This window comes from Pipra filicauda, unplaced genomic scaffold (assembly GCF_003945595.2).
Source record: "Pipra filicauda isolate LSUMZ 115617 unplaced genomic scaffold, ASM394559v2 scaffold241_size1546129_pilon, whole genome shotgun sequence".
Lineage (NCBI taxonomy): Eukaryota > Metazoa > Chordata > Aves > Passeriformes > Pipridae > Pipra > Pipra filicauda.
The window spans coordinates 1,216,473-1,232,949 of NW_024104356.1; the positions used below are offsets into that span (position 1 = coordinate 1,216,473).

Genomic DNA, 16,477 nt, shown 5'->3' on the forward strand with positions numbered 1-16,477 from the left:
TACTTCAGAATTAGCCGCTCCTTCAAAACCAAGTGCTGTCCCTCATCAAATTCCCCGAGGGCTGGAATGCCATTTCCTTGTTGCTGGGCTGCTCTGCTCCATCCCAGCACTGGCTGAGTTTCAGCCCTGCTCTGGGTCTAGTTATGTGACAGGCATGGATGGATAACTTGCAACAAATTAGTCATTAGTCCCTGGAGTTGTTTGTTTATTGACCATTTGCAACTCTCCCCTCCATCACCACTTGTTCTCTCCCTGGTCTTCCAGCAAAGTCAATGGCATGTCCTGCTCCACTGTCCCACTCCATCCCATCTTGTCTTCCCCATCCCTTCCACCAGTCCCTTCTACCTAACCTCAGTCCTTCAAGCGCCTCTTCATTTCAGGAATGGACCCACCTTTGCTGGTGGAAGAGTGACTCCCTGGAGGTTAGTGAAGAATTAGAAATAATTTAATTTACCTCCCTGATCGGGCGCTTTGATGAGCTGAAAGGCCCCTTGTCAGGGAGCGCATCCATCTTCCTCCAGCCTTACATCAAGTTTCATTCACTAATTAGAAACTCCTGCCCCAGAGCATGCTGCCCCCACCCTGGCCACCCCTTCTCCCCACTAGCACCATTATGAAAATAAATCGTTCCATTAGCTGCATTGTTGTGGCTGTGGGGCCCAGCGCTGGGAGTTATTAGAGCAGGAGGGAGGGCGTTGGATTAAGACGAATGATTTATTAAGGAAAAGGACTCTGATTAGATTCTTACTCATTCCCTGCGTGTGGATGCATACTCATACACCCCCCATCCTGACTCCCCCTGGGGCACCACACAGCCAGTGTCAGTCAGTGCCGGATGGCTGTGGGGTTTCTCCTGGGAGTGTATCCTGCTGGCTGCTCTTGTGGTGCTGGGAGCCCCCCATCTCATACTGGGATAGTGTATGAGGTAACGACTGATGCCTGGTGCCAGGCCCCCTGCATGGTCCCCAGCTGCCTCTGCCTGCCCCTCACTTGTTTGGAAGGTGGGGGACTACTGGCATCATGCCCAGCTCTGCCTACTCTGTAGTGGGGACCCTACAGAGTAGGCACCCACCTACTCAGTGGGTGCTGAGTGGGTCCTGATGACTGGGGAGGGCGTATGGGAAGGGAAAGGTGGGCTTTGGTGTGTTAGCTCTGTACCCTACATTGTGGGAGAGGGAGCTAAGGGTGCCTCTCCAGCAGGAGGGTCAACAGGGCTCACCCTGGATGAAGGGAGATGTCAGCCCACTCCGTGGGTCCAGGGTGCTCTCTGCACCCCGGAGATGTGGGGTGGGTATGGCTGGAGAGATGGGCACTGCCACGGGTTGCCCATGTCCTTCCATCTTAGTGTCTGTGCTGTCACAATGGGCCATGTACATGTCCCCCTGACTGTCCCTGGAAGGAACAGAGATCAGGGACACAGGGACACCTGGGTGCTGCTGGGATATAAAGGATATAGAGTGGAAAGGGAGTAATTTGGAGGACTGCATGGTGATTCTGAGAGCTGGTAGGTGTTCAGGCTCAACTAGTGAGGTCATGGGCAGGTGTCTGTTCAGGGGATAAAGGTATGTGTAGGGGATGGATGCATGTGTCTGTTTGTCCAAGGTGTCCATACAGGCACAGCTGGCTGTGGTTGACTCCCAGAGGCTAAAACACCTTAATCCCTGCCCGTGAGGAGCTGCCACACAGAGGCAGAGGGGTTCTGCAGACTTGCAATGTGGGGATGTCCCCAGGATTGTCCCCGCATGGGTGCCACAAGGGGCAGAAGGGGGGGGGCTCAGGGCAGAGGGGCAGAAGCTGGGGGGCAGAAGTTGACAGAGGGGCAGAAGCTGGGGGGCTCAGGGCAGAGGGGCAATATGTGGGGGAGGAGTTCGCTGTGCAGGATGGGTTCCAGAGCACACACTACACACCTTCCTGGGGCTTCTGTGGGCTCGAGGACAGGGCACTGGGACACCACCCACAACAAAGCTGCAGAGAACAGGGTCCTGCCTCTGCTCCTAGAGCAGCAGCACTCCAAAAAGCCATTAAGTTTAATCACGCTAATGCAAGTGAGAGTGGGAAGCTGGTACCAGCTCCCTCTGTGGACACCTGCTGGCGGGCAGTGTGCAGGGTTAAGCAGCTTCTTCTGGACTTTTAGGGGAGCAGTTTGGGTTGGTGTGGCCTCGCCAGAAGAAGGATCTCTGCAACCTGCTGTACTCATGCCTGCAGGTACAAATATTTCGGGGTGACCCCCCACCTCCCATCATCATCACTGCCCAGGCCGTGGGGACCTGGTTGGACCCAGAGCTCAGGGACGTTGGAGACATACCACTGCCATGCCCGGAGGGGCAGGTTTGGCCTTGAAGACCCACAGGATCCCACTCTGCTCTCTCCCTGCCTGTGCTGCCCAAAACTGCCACAAACAGGGGATGCACTTAGGGCGCTCTGCTCCCGCTCTTCAATCCCCAGTGCCTCCCTGCTGCTCCTTTGCCAGGATCCTGGCACTTAGCATGCCAGCCTGGAGCTGGGAGCAAGTTTGGCTTGTGCTGCCACAGCAGAAGGCCGTGGGGCAAGGGACAGACGGGAGAGGCGGGGACAGTCCCCGGCAGAGGCGGGGAGTCCCCCCTTGTTAACAGCGCCAGACCCTGTAGCCTTTTCAAGGCTCTGAATAGAGGGTGGTACCTCTCTTCTCCTGAATTAGAGGCCCGAGGGGTGTTGAAGATGGTTTAACATGCTCAGACAGGGTTGGAGGGATGGGAAGGGGGAACATGCTACCCCAGATGGGAGCATGTGGGGGGTTTCTCCTGGGCCACATGCCCTTCCTCTCCATCCCGCCCACCATTCACATGGTAATGAGGACAAATTGATGGAGAGACATCCATTGTTGGACTCTCCAGCCCGGCCCTTCTGCCGGCCACCCACCAGCATCCCCATCCATCACTGCCCAGCTGGGATGGTTGGTGGTGCTGGGACCCACCCAGAACTGGCATGCTGGGAGATGGGGCTGCTTCAGGTGCCCACGGTCAGTGGGGCAGCCCCCAGGCTGTCCTGGCTCTCCTGGGGCTGACTGACAAGAGAGGGGAGGACATCCAGGCAAGGAAGAGACCCCCATATGTCTCATCTATCAGCTGGACATCATTTTGCCCTCAACATCCTCACCATGGGGGGTTATGGGGCTATGGGGGAGTTAATGGAGCCTCAGAAAGACTGCAGAATCTTACTTAAGGATGTCCCACTCTTCCTCTCGCTGCCCTGGGGCCAGCTGAGAGCCAGGAGCTTTTCCTGCCCCACTTTTCCTGCCTCCACCGCAAAGGAGCCCCCATATACCCTGCAGCATCCTCCTAATGCAGCAGAGTTCTTCTGACGTGCTCACTGGAGCATGGAGATGATTGCCCCACACCACCACCAGGCCCCCCAAAGAGCATATCCTCTCCCTATGAATCCTCTGCCTCCAGCTCCCCCTGTCTGCGACGACAACTTGATTGAAATTTCACTCCATAAAGTGCCTCTCAAAAGCCTGACCCCATGGCCCCCACAGGGACCAATTTGTCCTTCTCTGTAATAAGAACCTAATTAAATTAGCTAAGCCGCCTCGCAGTGCCCTTAAATTAGCCATGGTGATGAGGGCCCTCACTGACAGCCTGCTGTGGAATTGCTTAGCACTTACCATCCTGTGGGGTCCAGGGAAAGGTCTGAGGGGACTTCGCTCCCAGCCCCACCCAAGATACCAAGGCAGGACAGCTTGGAGATGGGGCAGGGGGTGCACAGAAGGGTGTATGGGTGGGACAGGTATGGGGATACACTGTGGGGTGCTGGCTGGTGATCTTCCCTTCTGCTGGCATGGGGATGTGGTAGAGGGGCGAGAGGGCTGGCAGAGGGTAAGGGGACAGTCAGCAGTGACTAGCACTAGTGACATCGGAAACCCTGTCTACAGGGTATGGGGTCCATCTTCTCTGGTAGGACTGGGTTGGTGGGTGTAGCGGTGATAGGAATGGTGGGGAAAGTTGTCCCAGCACGGATGGATGCTGGGGTGATGGGTCCAAACTGGGATAGAGAGGTGTCCTGGTAATCCTGCATTGGCCATACCTATTACATCCTACCCCTCTTGCTCTAGTTTCCAGGTGGCCTCAATAACAGTTTGGTCCCATGTACCCTGGGTCAAACCCACAGCCTCCAGCTATGATGGGCGCATTAAGCATCCCCGATCTCTGCCTGCCCTCTCCACACCAGAGCTCAGAGCTCCCTCCTGGGAGATGATGGATTTATTGGGCCGTGTCCGTAATAAGGAAAGGTACATCCAGTGAAGAGACAAAAATACACCTGCTGTCGGCCATGCTCACACTCCCTCACTTTGTCTTGGACAACAATCACCAAAAAAGCTGTGCTTTAAAATAATCTTTAAATAATTTCTGCTTTTTGTTTAAAAAAAAAATTACCCCCCAACCAAACAGCTTTTCCCCCACCACTCCCATCTCAGCCTGCATGCGCCCACGCTGCCTCTATGGTACATACAAAGAGCAGATAAATAAATAAAGACGCGTGATGCTGCAGGGGGAATGTGGGTCAGAGTCCCCCTCAGCCCTCTCACCTTTGCTAATGTGGAGCTAGGGGAGGCTGAGGCTCCAGCTAGGATTTGGAGGGGGGGAACTGTGGCCGCAGCTCTAACTCCCTGCAGGTCCCAGGAGTGGGTGAGCAGCAATGAGTTACCCTGAGGCTTTGGGGTACTGGTGGGTTGTGGAGGTCAGGCCAGGCAGGGTCTGAAGCTTGAGGAGTTTTTTTAGCTTTGCAGTGGGACAGGCTTTTGGGCTAAGCCAACTCAGGGCAGGATGCTGGGAAGGCAAGGGAGGGACCGCTTTCTTCCCTGCCGCTTTCTTTCCCCAGGCTCCAGCAGACTGGGGCTGCAGCCCTTGCTCTCCCCACCCCTACTCCTACTAGTGTGTGCCCATATCTGGCTGACACTTGCACCCTCCTGCCCATGTGCTTGCCTGCACAGACCCCTCTTTGCAGCCAGAGCCCTCCATGCTGTCACAGGAGCCCCATGGGCATGACCAACTGGGTGGCTACAGTGCTCGCTTTGCAGAGTTTGACATCCCACTCCCCAGTCTATCACTCCAGTGGCACTTGTGTCACCAAGACAGAGCTCTCACGCCAGAGCTGTCCCAGCATCTGGACCACCGTCTTCCTATCTACCATGTCCCAGAGGTGGAAACAGCATTGCCTGCCCTCCCACCCAGGTTGCCTAGCAAAGGGGCCCAAGGTCCCTCTCCAAAAGCCTCCCCCCTGGGTGCAGACGGTCTGGGAGTCCTGGAGTAGCAGCCACAGCTCTCTCCTCTTCCAGGCCCCACTCCTTGATCAGACCTCCATCATTAGCTAATTCAGCCCATGCACACACACATCTCACACACACACACACACACACACACATAGCAGCATGTGGATCCAGCTGGGGCATCCCCCTGTCCCAGGGGAAGCCCTTCATGCCTCCCCCCTGCCCCCAGGAACAGGAGGGGAGGGGGGGTTGGGCATGGAGTAGGCAAGCCGGGGAGCCTCAGTGCCCCCTGACCAGGAGGTGGCTGTACCCCAAGCAGGCAGGGCTGGAGGCAGCTCCCCATGGGCATCCAGGTTTGGGAGGGGGTGCTGGCCCCCAGTGAGTCACCCTGCAGCCACCACCTCCACCAGCAGTGCTGGCTGCAGCTGTGGTGCACCCTCAGCTCTCCGCCCGGGGTACCCCCAGTGGGTGGAAGCTGTCGGGGGGCAGGAGCAGCCTGCCCAGGCGGTAGAGCAGCCCTGAGTACCAATGCACACCATCCCCCTGTGCCCCTGGCCACCCCACCAGGCTGTGGTAGAGCCGGAGTGGCCAGAAGGCCAGCTGTGCCAGCTGTTGCTCCTGCACCAGGGCAAAGCAGGAGGCCACCACACCGTCCACCACCAGTGTCCCATGGCGAGTCAGCGGGGCATAGGCTCCCACGTCCCTCCGGTCCCGCACCCCCACCACTTTGGCAGGCTGCAAGCTGCCTCCCCCTGCGGCCACCAGCACGAAATGTCCAGGGCGCACAAGGCTGGCAAAGATGGGGCGGAAGTGGGCGGTGGGTGCTGAAGCGTTCTCTGCCACAAAGAGCAGGTGGGTGGGCGTCAGGACCAGGCGCCGGGGTGGCTCCTGCGTCTCGATGACATGGAAGGTGGTGAGGGCACGGGGCTCCTTGTCCAGGAAAGCCAAGAAGTCACTGTAGGTGGGCCTGCCCGCCCCGTCCATTGCCAGCACTCGCTGGCCCGGCCGCAGTGCCCACAGTGGTGTCTGGGCACCGTCCTCCAGCGTTGCCAGTGCCCTCCCAGGAAAGCAGCCCCCTGTCTTCGCAGCGGCCGAGTGCTCTGCGCAGGGAGAGAGAGGACAGGAGGGTTACCCATTAGCCAGAGCCTCGGCATCACCCTTCCACAAGGCGTGGACACCTTCCCTGGCTGCCCAGCTTTGCCCACCCAGGGATAACCTGGTCCTGGCATCACAAATATAAGTGTGTTCCCTACACACCCCCAGCCACCAATCCAGCCCCCCTAGGTACCTAGTCCCCAGCCACCATGTCACTTGAGGTGACACTTGGGGGCTCCAGCATGGTAGCAGGGCATTGGGTCTGCTCTAAAGAGCCAGGTCACAAAACCAACCTAGCAGGAGGAATGGGACACAACCACAGCTCCAAATGTGCAAGACAGTCAGTGCCAGGGGGCACCTGAAGCTTGAAAAAGCAGTGGCAGAGTCCTGAGCAGTGGCAGGCTGAGGAGCAAAGTGCCTGGTCTCAGTCTGCATACACACAGCATCTCTGTTCCTTGCAGTGCTGGTCCTGAGTACCACCTGGGAGGCTGCTACAAGAACAGTGCAGGATGCAGTGTCCTTCCCCAGCACTGCTCCTTCTACCACCTGCTCAACCCTGCACCACTTATGCCAGCCAACCCCCCTTCTCTAGATTGCAGGGAGTTGTCACAACCTGTGGCCATTATCAGGCAAAAGTCACCAGCCTCCTGGGCAGGGCTTCCCTGCCACAGGGTAAAGGACTCAAACTCTCTGGGGCTTGTGTTCTGAGATGGTGTCACAGAGGTCCTACCCTTCCCCAGATGAAAAGATGCAGCAAGTCACCAAGTGTCACAAGGGGTCCATCCTGGCACTTAGGTAACCCTGGCTTCCCAAGAAATAGTGATTATCTACCCCAGCTGCCCTGTTCCCTCAAGTCCCAGCAACCCCCATCTTAGTGTCTATATTATGCCCTCCCACCATCTGTCAGTGGCATCTCACCTTAAGGTCCTGCTCTAGCCCTGCACAGTTCCATCCTTGAGTTCTAAGCCCTTCTCAGGACCCTCTCCCAACACCCTCATCCAATCCCTGAGTGTTCCAACCCCAATGGCACAGCTCCCATCACTCCCCAGCTTTGGGCAGAGCCACATCCCAGCCCCCAGGCCCATGAAGAGAGGCATCCATCTCTGGGACAGAATCCTTTTATTACTCAGATGAGGTGCAGTGTCTGCCCTGTCCTTGCCCTGGAAGGCCAGGTCCCAAATCCTGCACCTTGCATCCTGTGGCAGACAGCAGAGCTGTGGGGAGGGGTTGCAGAAGGGTGAGAGGGGCATCTGGCAGAAAGTGGAAGGCATAGATGCTGGGCATGGAGGGGTATGCAGGTGCAGAGGAGGACCCGAGGAGACACAATACAATACAACAGGTCGTGTGGCCATCCATACAAAAATAAAAGCCATTTACTTAGAGGCAGGGGCAGCCCGGCTGCCCTCTGTACACAGTTCTGTGGGGATCAGGATGTGTACCCCACAGCCTCCGCAATGCACCCTTGGGTTCCCCAGACCTTGGGGATAAATATGGGGGACCCAGAGCCCTGAGGAGCTGCTGCAGAGCAAGGGGAATATGACCAGCCTCTAGAAGCCCTTCAGGGCCTCAGGGCCCCAGTCTGCTGCTTGGGTCATGGCATCCCTCTTTGGTTGGTCCGGGGGGACATCCCAGGATTCAAGAGCCTCTGTCCTTCTCCAGGGGCACAGCCACACTCCTCTGGCCAGCCCCAAGGCTCCGGGGTCATTGTCTTTGCTTCAGAGCCTGGCCCCACTCCTCCGGTCAGCCCCGCAGGGAGCCACGGGGCACAGGAGCCCTGGTCCTTCTCCCACGTTTTGTCCCTCTTCTTCGGGGGCGCATCACTCCCCCTCCATGGCGCGGTCACCCCACTTCCATCGCCGGCTGGTGTTGTGCCCGTCCTGGCATCAGCACGGGGGAGCGGGTCAGCGCGGGGGGCCAGGCTGGCGTCTGGGGGTGTCGAGCCGCTGGCTGCGGGCTAGGGCAGTAGGATAGGCAGAGCGCGGTGGGAGCCGAGCCCGGGGACAAGAGGCGCGGAGCAGCATCGGCGCACCAGCCCCGGCACCGCCGCGGTACGGCGTGTGGCACACGGGAACGCGGGCACAGGTGTGGGCGTGCGTGTGCTGGCACAGCCCTCTGTGCCTGCGTGTGCAAGGGCTCCGCGTGCAGGCACGGCTCTGCGGCACGGGAGGCTGTGCATGCAGCCGCCGAGGCTGCCTCTGTGTCCACGTAAGCCCACGCACAGGCAGAGCCCTCCCCAGCTTGTCGCGACACGGGCAGTAGCACGGCCCCCTCTCGGCGGTGGCCGGTGCCGTGCGCGGGGCGCTGCTGCCCTCTGCAGCCCGCAGCCAGCGAGGCCGCTCCGGCGAGCGCAGCATCCCGGGCAGGGCTGCTTCTGCCCGGGCTGGGGGGACCTTGCACCCTACGCAATCCCCTCCTGGCCACGGGCAGCTGAGAGCAGCTCCCTCCTTGCCCCCCATGCACCGCACGGAGGGAAGCAAACGCCACCAGCGACGATAGCGCCCCTCACAGCACCACCCAGCTCTGCTCCCCTCCGCAGATGGTGCTGCACAGTGAAAAGCTGATCCCAAGGCACTCTGGCCTATTCCTGTCTGGGTGTCTCTGACCTCATCCCTGGCTAGGCAAGGCTGGACAGATGCTGCTGGACAGCGGATGCTCGAGAGCAGGCAGCAGTGGAGGAGGGCAGGGCTGAATAAGGCTGAGCATGGGCACTAAGGGACTGCAAGGGCAGAGGCATGGAGACAGATGCGATGGGCAGACTGGGCAGACAAGCTGGGGAGAAGGGGATGTGGGCCAAGAAAAGGAGGGGAGTAGAGAGAGTGGGTCAGGATGTAGGTCTATGGGAGCCAGATGGGGAATTTGCCCTATGGCACTGCTGGCCACAGGTGTGTGACTCACTCCCCACCTGACTGTCTGGCCTAGATAGGGAAATCAGGTTGCAAGAGCCAGCACCCCCTGCAGGAGCACCTCACCCAGCCAGCCAAGATCCCCAGGCATGCTGCAAGAGGGGGTCTGGCCCCTGGCCCTGCTCACTGCCCCCTACCCCTGTCTTACCTGACTTGACAGAGCAGTGGATGTGTGCTTTGGACTCGTAGTAGACCCAGTCAAAGCCAGCCTCCACAGCCAGGCGAGCCAGCATGCCGTACTTGTTGCGGTCCCTGTCTGAGGTTGTGATGTCCACAGCTCGGCCCTCGTAATGCAGCGACTCCTCTGAGTGGTGCCCATCCTCATCCCAGCCTTCTGTCACCCTCAGCTTCACCCCTGGCCACTGATTCATGACAGAGATGGCCAGGGAGTTCAAGCGGTCCTTGCAGCGCTGCAGGGCAGAGGGACAGAGTCAGTAAAAGCTTTTTGGAGAGAGGGGTTAGCTGCCTGGTTGGCAGGTTGTATCCCGCCATGCTTCCCTTAAGCCTCTTTGGGCCCTCAGGCCTATTGGGGGCTGGTCCAGCAGAGTAAGATCTGAGAACATGAGGTGCCTTGTCTATCCCATGCCCTCCAGACTCCCTGCAGTGCCTGATACCACCGTTTGGCAGAGGTGTGCACCACACCAGGGGTTCCCATCTGGGAAAGGAGGAGGATGCAGGAGCTTCAGTTCTGTTGCCTCCTGGCTGGGAAGATGGCCCAGGGTCCCTAGCACTATCCCCAGGCACAAATAAAACAACTTGCCCAGTCCTCAGAACAGCTCTGCTTGGTATGACTCCTCAAGTACTGAGTAACAAGGACACAGCACTGGGCAGCCTCACAGCTTCGTCCTCTGCTCACATGGGTAGTGCCATAACTGCTCAAGAGCTCTGTTGTGCTGGAGTAGAAAGGATGTGAAGCCCCCTTCACCTCTGCCCACCACAAGAGGAGTGAAAAGCCTGGGCTGAGGAACAGTAGCAGATCTTAAAAGCACCAGACCTGGTGCTCAGAGTGGCCACACAAGCAAGATAAATGCCCTGCCTCATCCCCCTGTGGTGATGCTCCCCAGCAAGCAGAGGGATGCCAGTCCCAAATGCCTGTCCTGCAGTCCTCCCAGCCTCATTCTGCACTGCTCCACATCCCCCCAGCTGCACCCGAAGTTCAGGGAGGGTCCAAAACTGTCTGCTTGACTTGCATAAGTACAGCTTCCACTTCTGGTCCCTTGTCCTGCTGCTAAAGGGATGGAGGAGACATAGAAAAAGTGTAGGAAAAGCAATATGGGAGCTTCTACAGAAACCCAGCTGAACAGACTAGGGCTGCGCAGCCCGGAAAGGAGATGTTGTGAGGTCCTGAAGAGTCCCATAAAATCAAGGCAAAGGACAGAGCATTCATTATCATGCACAAGGCCAGTTCTGGGAAGCATTAAATGAAATGACTGGACAGCAGCTTAAAAAACAGCCACACCTGGGGACATTTTTGCATGATGCCCAGCTCAGTACTGGGACTCCCCACCACAGTATGTCATGGGTCATTGAGACAGCCACAGCAAGCATGAGCCAGAGCTTTAAAACTTGATGCAGGCTACATCCCTGGGCTCAAAAATGGCCCAGCACTGCTTCTGCAGGGAGCTGCACTCCCAAAAATGTAGGGAGTGCCTATCCCCAAGCACCTGCTCTCATCCCAGGAAGGTGGGTGCTGCTGCTCTTGGGGAAACCCGTTTGCACTTGGCAGGGTCTGGGCCCTGGGAAGGGCAGTGCCAGGCAGGCCTTTGCCCCACATGAGATCTACCGTCATCCCACGGCTCCCTGGGTGTGGGGAGATAAGCCAGGAAGGTGCTGGACAAACAGTTTGCTAGGTGAGGGGAGGAGGAAGAGGGAGGGAGTGACTTTTGTCCCCATCCAGCACCACCGTGGTGACACTTGGCACATGGCACAAGCTGCTCCCAAAGCCCCCACCCCCACCGAGACCCCGCAGTAAGGGGGTTCAGCATTGGAGGCAATGCAATGCCCCCCTGCATCCTCCAGCCATCACTCAGGCATCCCCTTGCCACTCCCGCGCCAGCACCCCGCTCTGGGCACCCCTCCTGCCCTCATTGCCAGCCCTTCTGTCCTCGAGGGGCACTCTGCCCTCAAAGAAACACAGAGACCCTCCAAGCCTTTTCCCCTAAGCAGGGACAGCGTCAGGTAGAGCCCCGGAGCACCCTGTCCCCGGCTCTGCCGGTGCCATTGGTGGCCAGCAGGTGTCAGAGCGCGGGCAGGGACCGGCAGGGACGGGCAGGGAACAAGAACGAATGGACAAGGACCAGGCAGGCACAGGCAGGTCGGGGAGGGAGCAGGTAGTAAGGGGTGGGGAATAGGCACGGGTTGGCAGGGCAGCAGTGGACAAGGAAGGGTCATCGATGGGTAGGGAAGAAGCAACTATAAGGAGGGACCAGGCAGAGATGAGCAAAAATAAGTAGGGAGCAAGCAATGATAGGCAAGGGTGAGCAGGTGGGGATGGTCAGGGAGCAGGCACAGGAGGCAGAGAGAAGACAACAAAGGATGGGGATGTACAGGGATGGGCAAGGAGCAGGCAGCAATGGTCAGGGAGCAGGCATGGGCAGCAAGAAGCAGGTAGGGATGGGCACTGCCTACCCAGAAGCTCTGCTGCCGGCATAGACAGGTAGGCAGGGACCAAGAAACCCATAAGCATGGGCCATCCACAGGGTCTGTGTTTGATGGTGGCTGCAGGGAGGACACAGCTTGTACCTGCAGTGGTGCAGATGACGGGGCACCGCCAGGTCACATGTAGAACGGAGCCCCATATGACCACGCTTAGCTGGTGGTTCTGCTGTCCCATACATGTCATGGTGAAGACCCTGGGGATGTTGGGCTGGGCTGAGCAGAGAAGTTCTACCCATGGCCCAACCTTTGCATCTCCCTTCTTGAGTTCAGACTGGGGACAGAACTATGTCCTGTGGGGCAAGCCAAACCTCTTTAGAGAAGGCAGCAGGTCTGGAAGGAACAGTAGAGCTCCAAGATGGGGCGCAGCCAGAAGGGACCTCAGGATCATCTCAGGGGAGGTATGCAGGACACTCAGGTGTGACCACAGTCTCAGCAGAGGTGTTGTGAATGGAGTGTGCTTGGTCACAGCTTCCCCCATGTCCAGAGCCTGGCCAGGAGAAGAGGGGTCCTACTAGCATCTCCTCCTCAAGTGAGGTTTCTCCCAAAGGAAGCCAAAAGTCCTATTCCAAGGTCTCCATGATAAAGTCTTCACCACTGCAAGGTCTGGTACCATGGTCTCCATGTCAGTTGGGCAAACAGTGGCTGCAAGGAGTGATGGTTGGGGTAGGGAGAGGCTTAGGGTTGGGACTCCATGGGGGCAGGGGACCCAAGACATTCCTGGGCCAGGCTGCTGGGGAGAGGTGAGGCATGCTCTGCCTCCAGCCTTATCTCAGCACCTCCGAGTGGGACCAGTGAGAGCAAACACACTGGAATTCTTGAGGAAGATGAAACGATAAAGGAAAGGCGGGCAGAGAGCAGCACTACCCACTCCTCTAAGCAGGCGGCATCTTCCGGCTGCCTGGGACACCCAGACCCTTGGACTTGGGGAAAGAAAACAGGTTTGAAGTGAGTCAACAGCAGTAAAAGCCAGTGCACTGGGGGAAGGGACAAGGAGTTGGGTCAATGGCCTTTCCCAACCCATAGCAACACAGGACATGGTGCCAGAGCCAGAGTTCCCATGTCTGGGGGTATGTCCCACAGTCAGGGGCCATAGGACAAGCCCAAAGGGCTGTGGGAATGGCAGCAAGCTACTAGAAATCATGCTGCCTCCATAGCAAGGGGAACAATTCCCTGCAGAGCTGCCCAAGGCACAGTGGTACCCATCTGGGCATGGATGTGTGGTGGCCAGGGACCCTGATGAAATAAGAACCCTCATTTGGGCACTCCAAGAAGACCAGGGAGCTTCCAGGTACTCTGCCAGCAATGTAGCAGTAGAGTGGGAAATGTTAGGCTGGTAGGTGGCACATGGAACTCTCCCTCTCCCAAGGGCACCGAGAGGCACTGGCTGGGTTAGAGCAGGTGCTGGGAGCACTCTCAGGACAACAGAGCCAGAAGCACTCTCCTGCCTCCAACTCAAGCAATATGATGTCACCTACTTCCCCGGTGCATGGACCAGAGGAGCTCACTGCTTCCTCGAGTATCCTTAAAGCTGTTCCCCAGAGGAGGCAGATTCCAGCCTAAACCTAGGGCTCCAGTCACCAGCAACCACAGCTTGTGCAACTCCCCAGTCTTGGCGATGCCTTGCAGGGGATCCTCTGCTACAGTCCCCAGCCTGAGAACCACCCTGGACCATGGTCCCTGCCCTAAGGGATCTGCTTCCAGGACACATAGAGTTGCAGAGATGTCAAGCCAGCATGCAAGCAGCTTCTCCTCCCAATGTTATCAACACCTCAGTCAGAAACCCCAGTCAGAGCCTTTCTCAGTGCCTGCCATCACAGCCACCCACGCTCACCCACCAGCCCCCGACTGGAGAGTGCAGTGGTCAGAGGGGCAGCACCAGCTCCCCCCCACTTTCATCAGGAGCTCACTTAGGCTGTAACCCAGTGCTGAAGCTGGTGGCCAGGTTTCTTAGCAAGGCCGTGCGGCTCCTTATCTGCATTCCTGAAACCCTCAGGCATTCTCTTGGCAATATTAAAACATGGAGTAACCTTCGTCCAGCATCACCCTCCCTTCTCTGCCGTCCTCTGTGTCATCCCCCCCCACCTCCTTCCCGCTGGCCCAGGGCACTTGTAAGCTGACTGTAGTAACAGGTTGTCCCCATCCCTGAGTGCAGCAAATAGTCCCCATCGAGCACCCTTCACCATCCCACCCGAGACATGAAGAAAGAGGGGGCACTGCATCAGTGTCAGATTGGGGACAAGGTCAGCAAGAGCACTCCTGGAGCCTACTCTCCTCCCTGCCAACACACCAGGCTCTGCTCTGTCCCTCGGATCCAATAGGCAGGCTGCCTGCTCTGCCAGTGGGTAGGCAGAGCAGAGGGGCAAAGGCAGGATGGGTGCAGCGAGTCAGGGCGCTGCCCAACCAGGGAACAGCGCGGCACAGCTCTGCTGGATCGGGGGGATGTGGGAGGATGCTGCTGGATCTGGGGCAGTGTGGCATAGTTCAGGGGCACCAGGACAGGCTGATGCCAGGGCAGGGTGCTGCTAGTTCGGGGGCCAGTGGGACATGGGTTAAGAGGCACCATTGCAGGGTGCTGCCAGCTCGGGAGGCACAAGGGCACACCTCGGGGTGCAGCCAGACACGGGTGTCACAGGCTCCGAGGGGCAGTGGGGAAAGCTGCTGCCATCTGGGAGGACAGGGTGCTGCCGGCTCCGGGAGCAGGGTGCTGCCGTACCAGGGCGCAGCGTGCTGTCCGACGCGCACAGCGTAACCGAAGGGACAGAGCTTTGCAGCGCCCGGCGAAGGAAGATGCACTCGCTGCACCGCCGGCAGCCCGGGCCGGGCATCGGGATACCCAGGGCAGGACGGGGAAGCCGCAGCGCCGGGTGCTGCTGGTCGCACTGCCCCCGGATAGTGGGGAGTAGGGCGCTCCAGAGCAGCCTCGGTGCCCGCAGATGCCCGGCGCGGGGGTAGAAGCGGGCGGCGGTGGGGCCGTACCTGGGTCATAAGCCGGTCGGCGCCGGTATTCTCCTCGTCCTTGAAGATGATGTCGGGGTTGTAGTTGGGCGTGAGCTCCTTGAAGCGCTCCGAGTTACGCGCGATCTTGCCCTCGTAGCGGCCGCTGGCCCCCAGCGTCTTCTCGGGGACGTTGGGGCTGAACTGCTTGTAGGCGAGCGGGATGAGCTTGCGGGGCGGGCGGCGGCGGCTGCCCACCACCCTGCCCGGCCCGCAGCCGCGCACGGCCGGCGTCAGTAGCAGCGCGCACCCGCTCAGCAGCAGCAGCAGCCGCGCCGGCTTCATGGCGCGCCCGGCGGCCCCGGGGCGGCCCGGGGCACCGGCGGCTCCGGGTTCCCCGCTAGGCTCGGCCGTCGCTCCCGCCGCCCGCCCCGGGGCTCCCCATGCGGCGCGCAGCCGGCGGGCAGGTGCCGGTGCCGGTGCCGGCGACGGCGGGGCGCGGCGGCTGCCCGGCGCGGGTGCGCTCCGGCTGCCCGGTGCGGCGGGCTGGCGTCGGCCCGCTCTGAGCTGCTGTGGCTCGGCGGCGGCAATAAATAGCGAAGGGCCGTTTGTTTTGGCAGGCGAGCGGCCGCTTGCGGGGCGCGGGGCGCGGGGCTCGGCGCTGCCGGAGCCCTCCGCGGTTTGCGCCTCGGCGGTCAGCGCGGCGGGGCTGGAGCCGGAGCCGGAGCCGCCGCTGCCTCCGCTCCCCGGGCAGGAGTGAGAGGGGAAATTGAAGAGATCCGGGACCGGGAACGGCCAGGACCGCACCCTGCCCGTGTCCCAGCCTCCCAGAGCCCTCCCTCTCTCTCCTCCTCCCCGTGGAACCTGCCCCGGGCCGCCCGCAGCCTCCTCCCCCCTGCCGAGCCCCGCAGCCCACCCCGTCGGTAGTGCCCGTCGACACCTGCCCCCCGGGGCAGCCCCGCTGCCACCCGGAGACGTGCCCGGGCCGCTGCACACCCTTCACCCCCCTTCGCGGTACGACCCGCGGGGGCTCCCTCGCGGTGGAGTGGGCGCGGGGTGGCACCCCCGGGGCTCCGGGCCCCGCTGCGCCGCCTGCTCGCCAGGGGCCCGGGCCTGCGGGCGGGGATCAAACAGAGCAGGGAGGCAGCTGGTTGAAATTTAACCACAATATTCTCGCTCCCCATTGTTTCCAGGGAGGCCCGATATTTCCACAACAGGATTATGGCATCTGATTAACTCGCTGAGACAACAATGAGGGGCTGGGATGGGCTTCCCCTTCTAGCTGCCAAAAGGGGAAAGTAAATATAACACCCTGATTTCAGGAGCGAGGGTTTGCAGGGCCCCCCCGGTTCTCCCCCAGCTGCGTGCCGGGGAGGGGTCCTGCACAGCTCTGCTTGCACCCCTTCTGGCTCTCTAGGATCTTCCCAGGTGAAGCAGTGCCTTGGGATGCCCCCGTGCACACAACTGTCTCAGAGATGTCCCCTCGCCAGCTCTTCAGGGGGCACAGGGCACAGGTCACTCATAGGGATATGCAGTGACCAGGCTAGAGTAGCCCAGCCAGACATCCAGCTCTGGCTCCAGGGCTTCGCTCATCTTAGCAGGACCAATCAACTTGGGCAAGAGGGATGCAGGCTGGGGATCC

The 16,477-nt window shown here is 59.7% G+C and overlaps 1 protein-coding gene and 1 long non-coding RNA gene across 2 annotated transcripts; one reads left to right on the forward strand and one right to left on the reverse strand.

The window, feature by feature from the left end:
• Positions 1 to 1,423: 1,423 nt before the first annotated feature.
• Positions 1,424 to 4,382, forward strand: LOC113995058. Its single transcript, XR_003543264.2, has 3 exons — positions 1,424 to 1,504; positions 2,135 to 2,205; positions 4,091 to 4,382. It is a non-coding gene; the product is annotated as an uncharacterized LOC113995058 (long non-coding RNA).
• IHH (Indian hedgehog signaling molecule) lies at positions 2,840 to 15,218 on the reverse strand. The gene is made up of 3 exons (XM_027734760.2): positions 14,878 to 15,218; positions 9,392 to 9,653; positions 2,840 to 6,345 (listed from the first exon to the last, which is right to left on the reverse strand). Exons 1-3 carry the CDS (start codon positions 15,178 to 15,180, stop codon positions 5,684 to 5,686), a joined length of 1,227 nt encoding a protein of 408 aa, XP_027590561.1. The 5' UTR covers positions 15,181 to 15,218; the 3' UTR covers positions 2,840 to 5,683.
• Positions 15,219 to 16,477: the final 1,259 nt, after the last annotated feature.

Bases quoted from the DNA above. Each gene is read 5' to 3' on its own strand.
- IHH (XM_027734760.2), bottom strand. From the start codon at position 15,180: ATGAAGCCGGCGCGGCTGCTGCTGCTGCTGAGCGGGTGCGCGCTGCTA. The intron at 9,654-14,877 runs GTACGGCCCCAC...TCTGCCCTGCAG, and splicing joins CCGACCGGCTTATGACCCAG to CGCTGCAAGGACCGCTTGAA. The intron at 6,346-9,391 runs GTAAGACAGGGG...CTCCCTGCGCAG, and splicing joins CCACTGCTCTGTCAAGTCAG to AGCACTCGGCCGCTGCGAAG.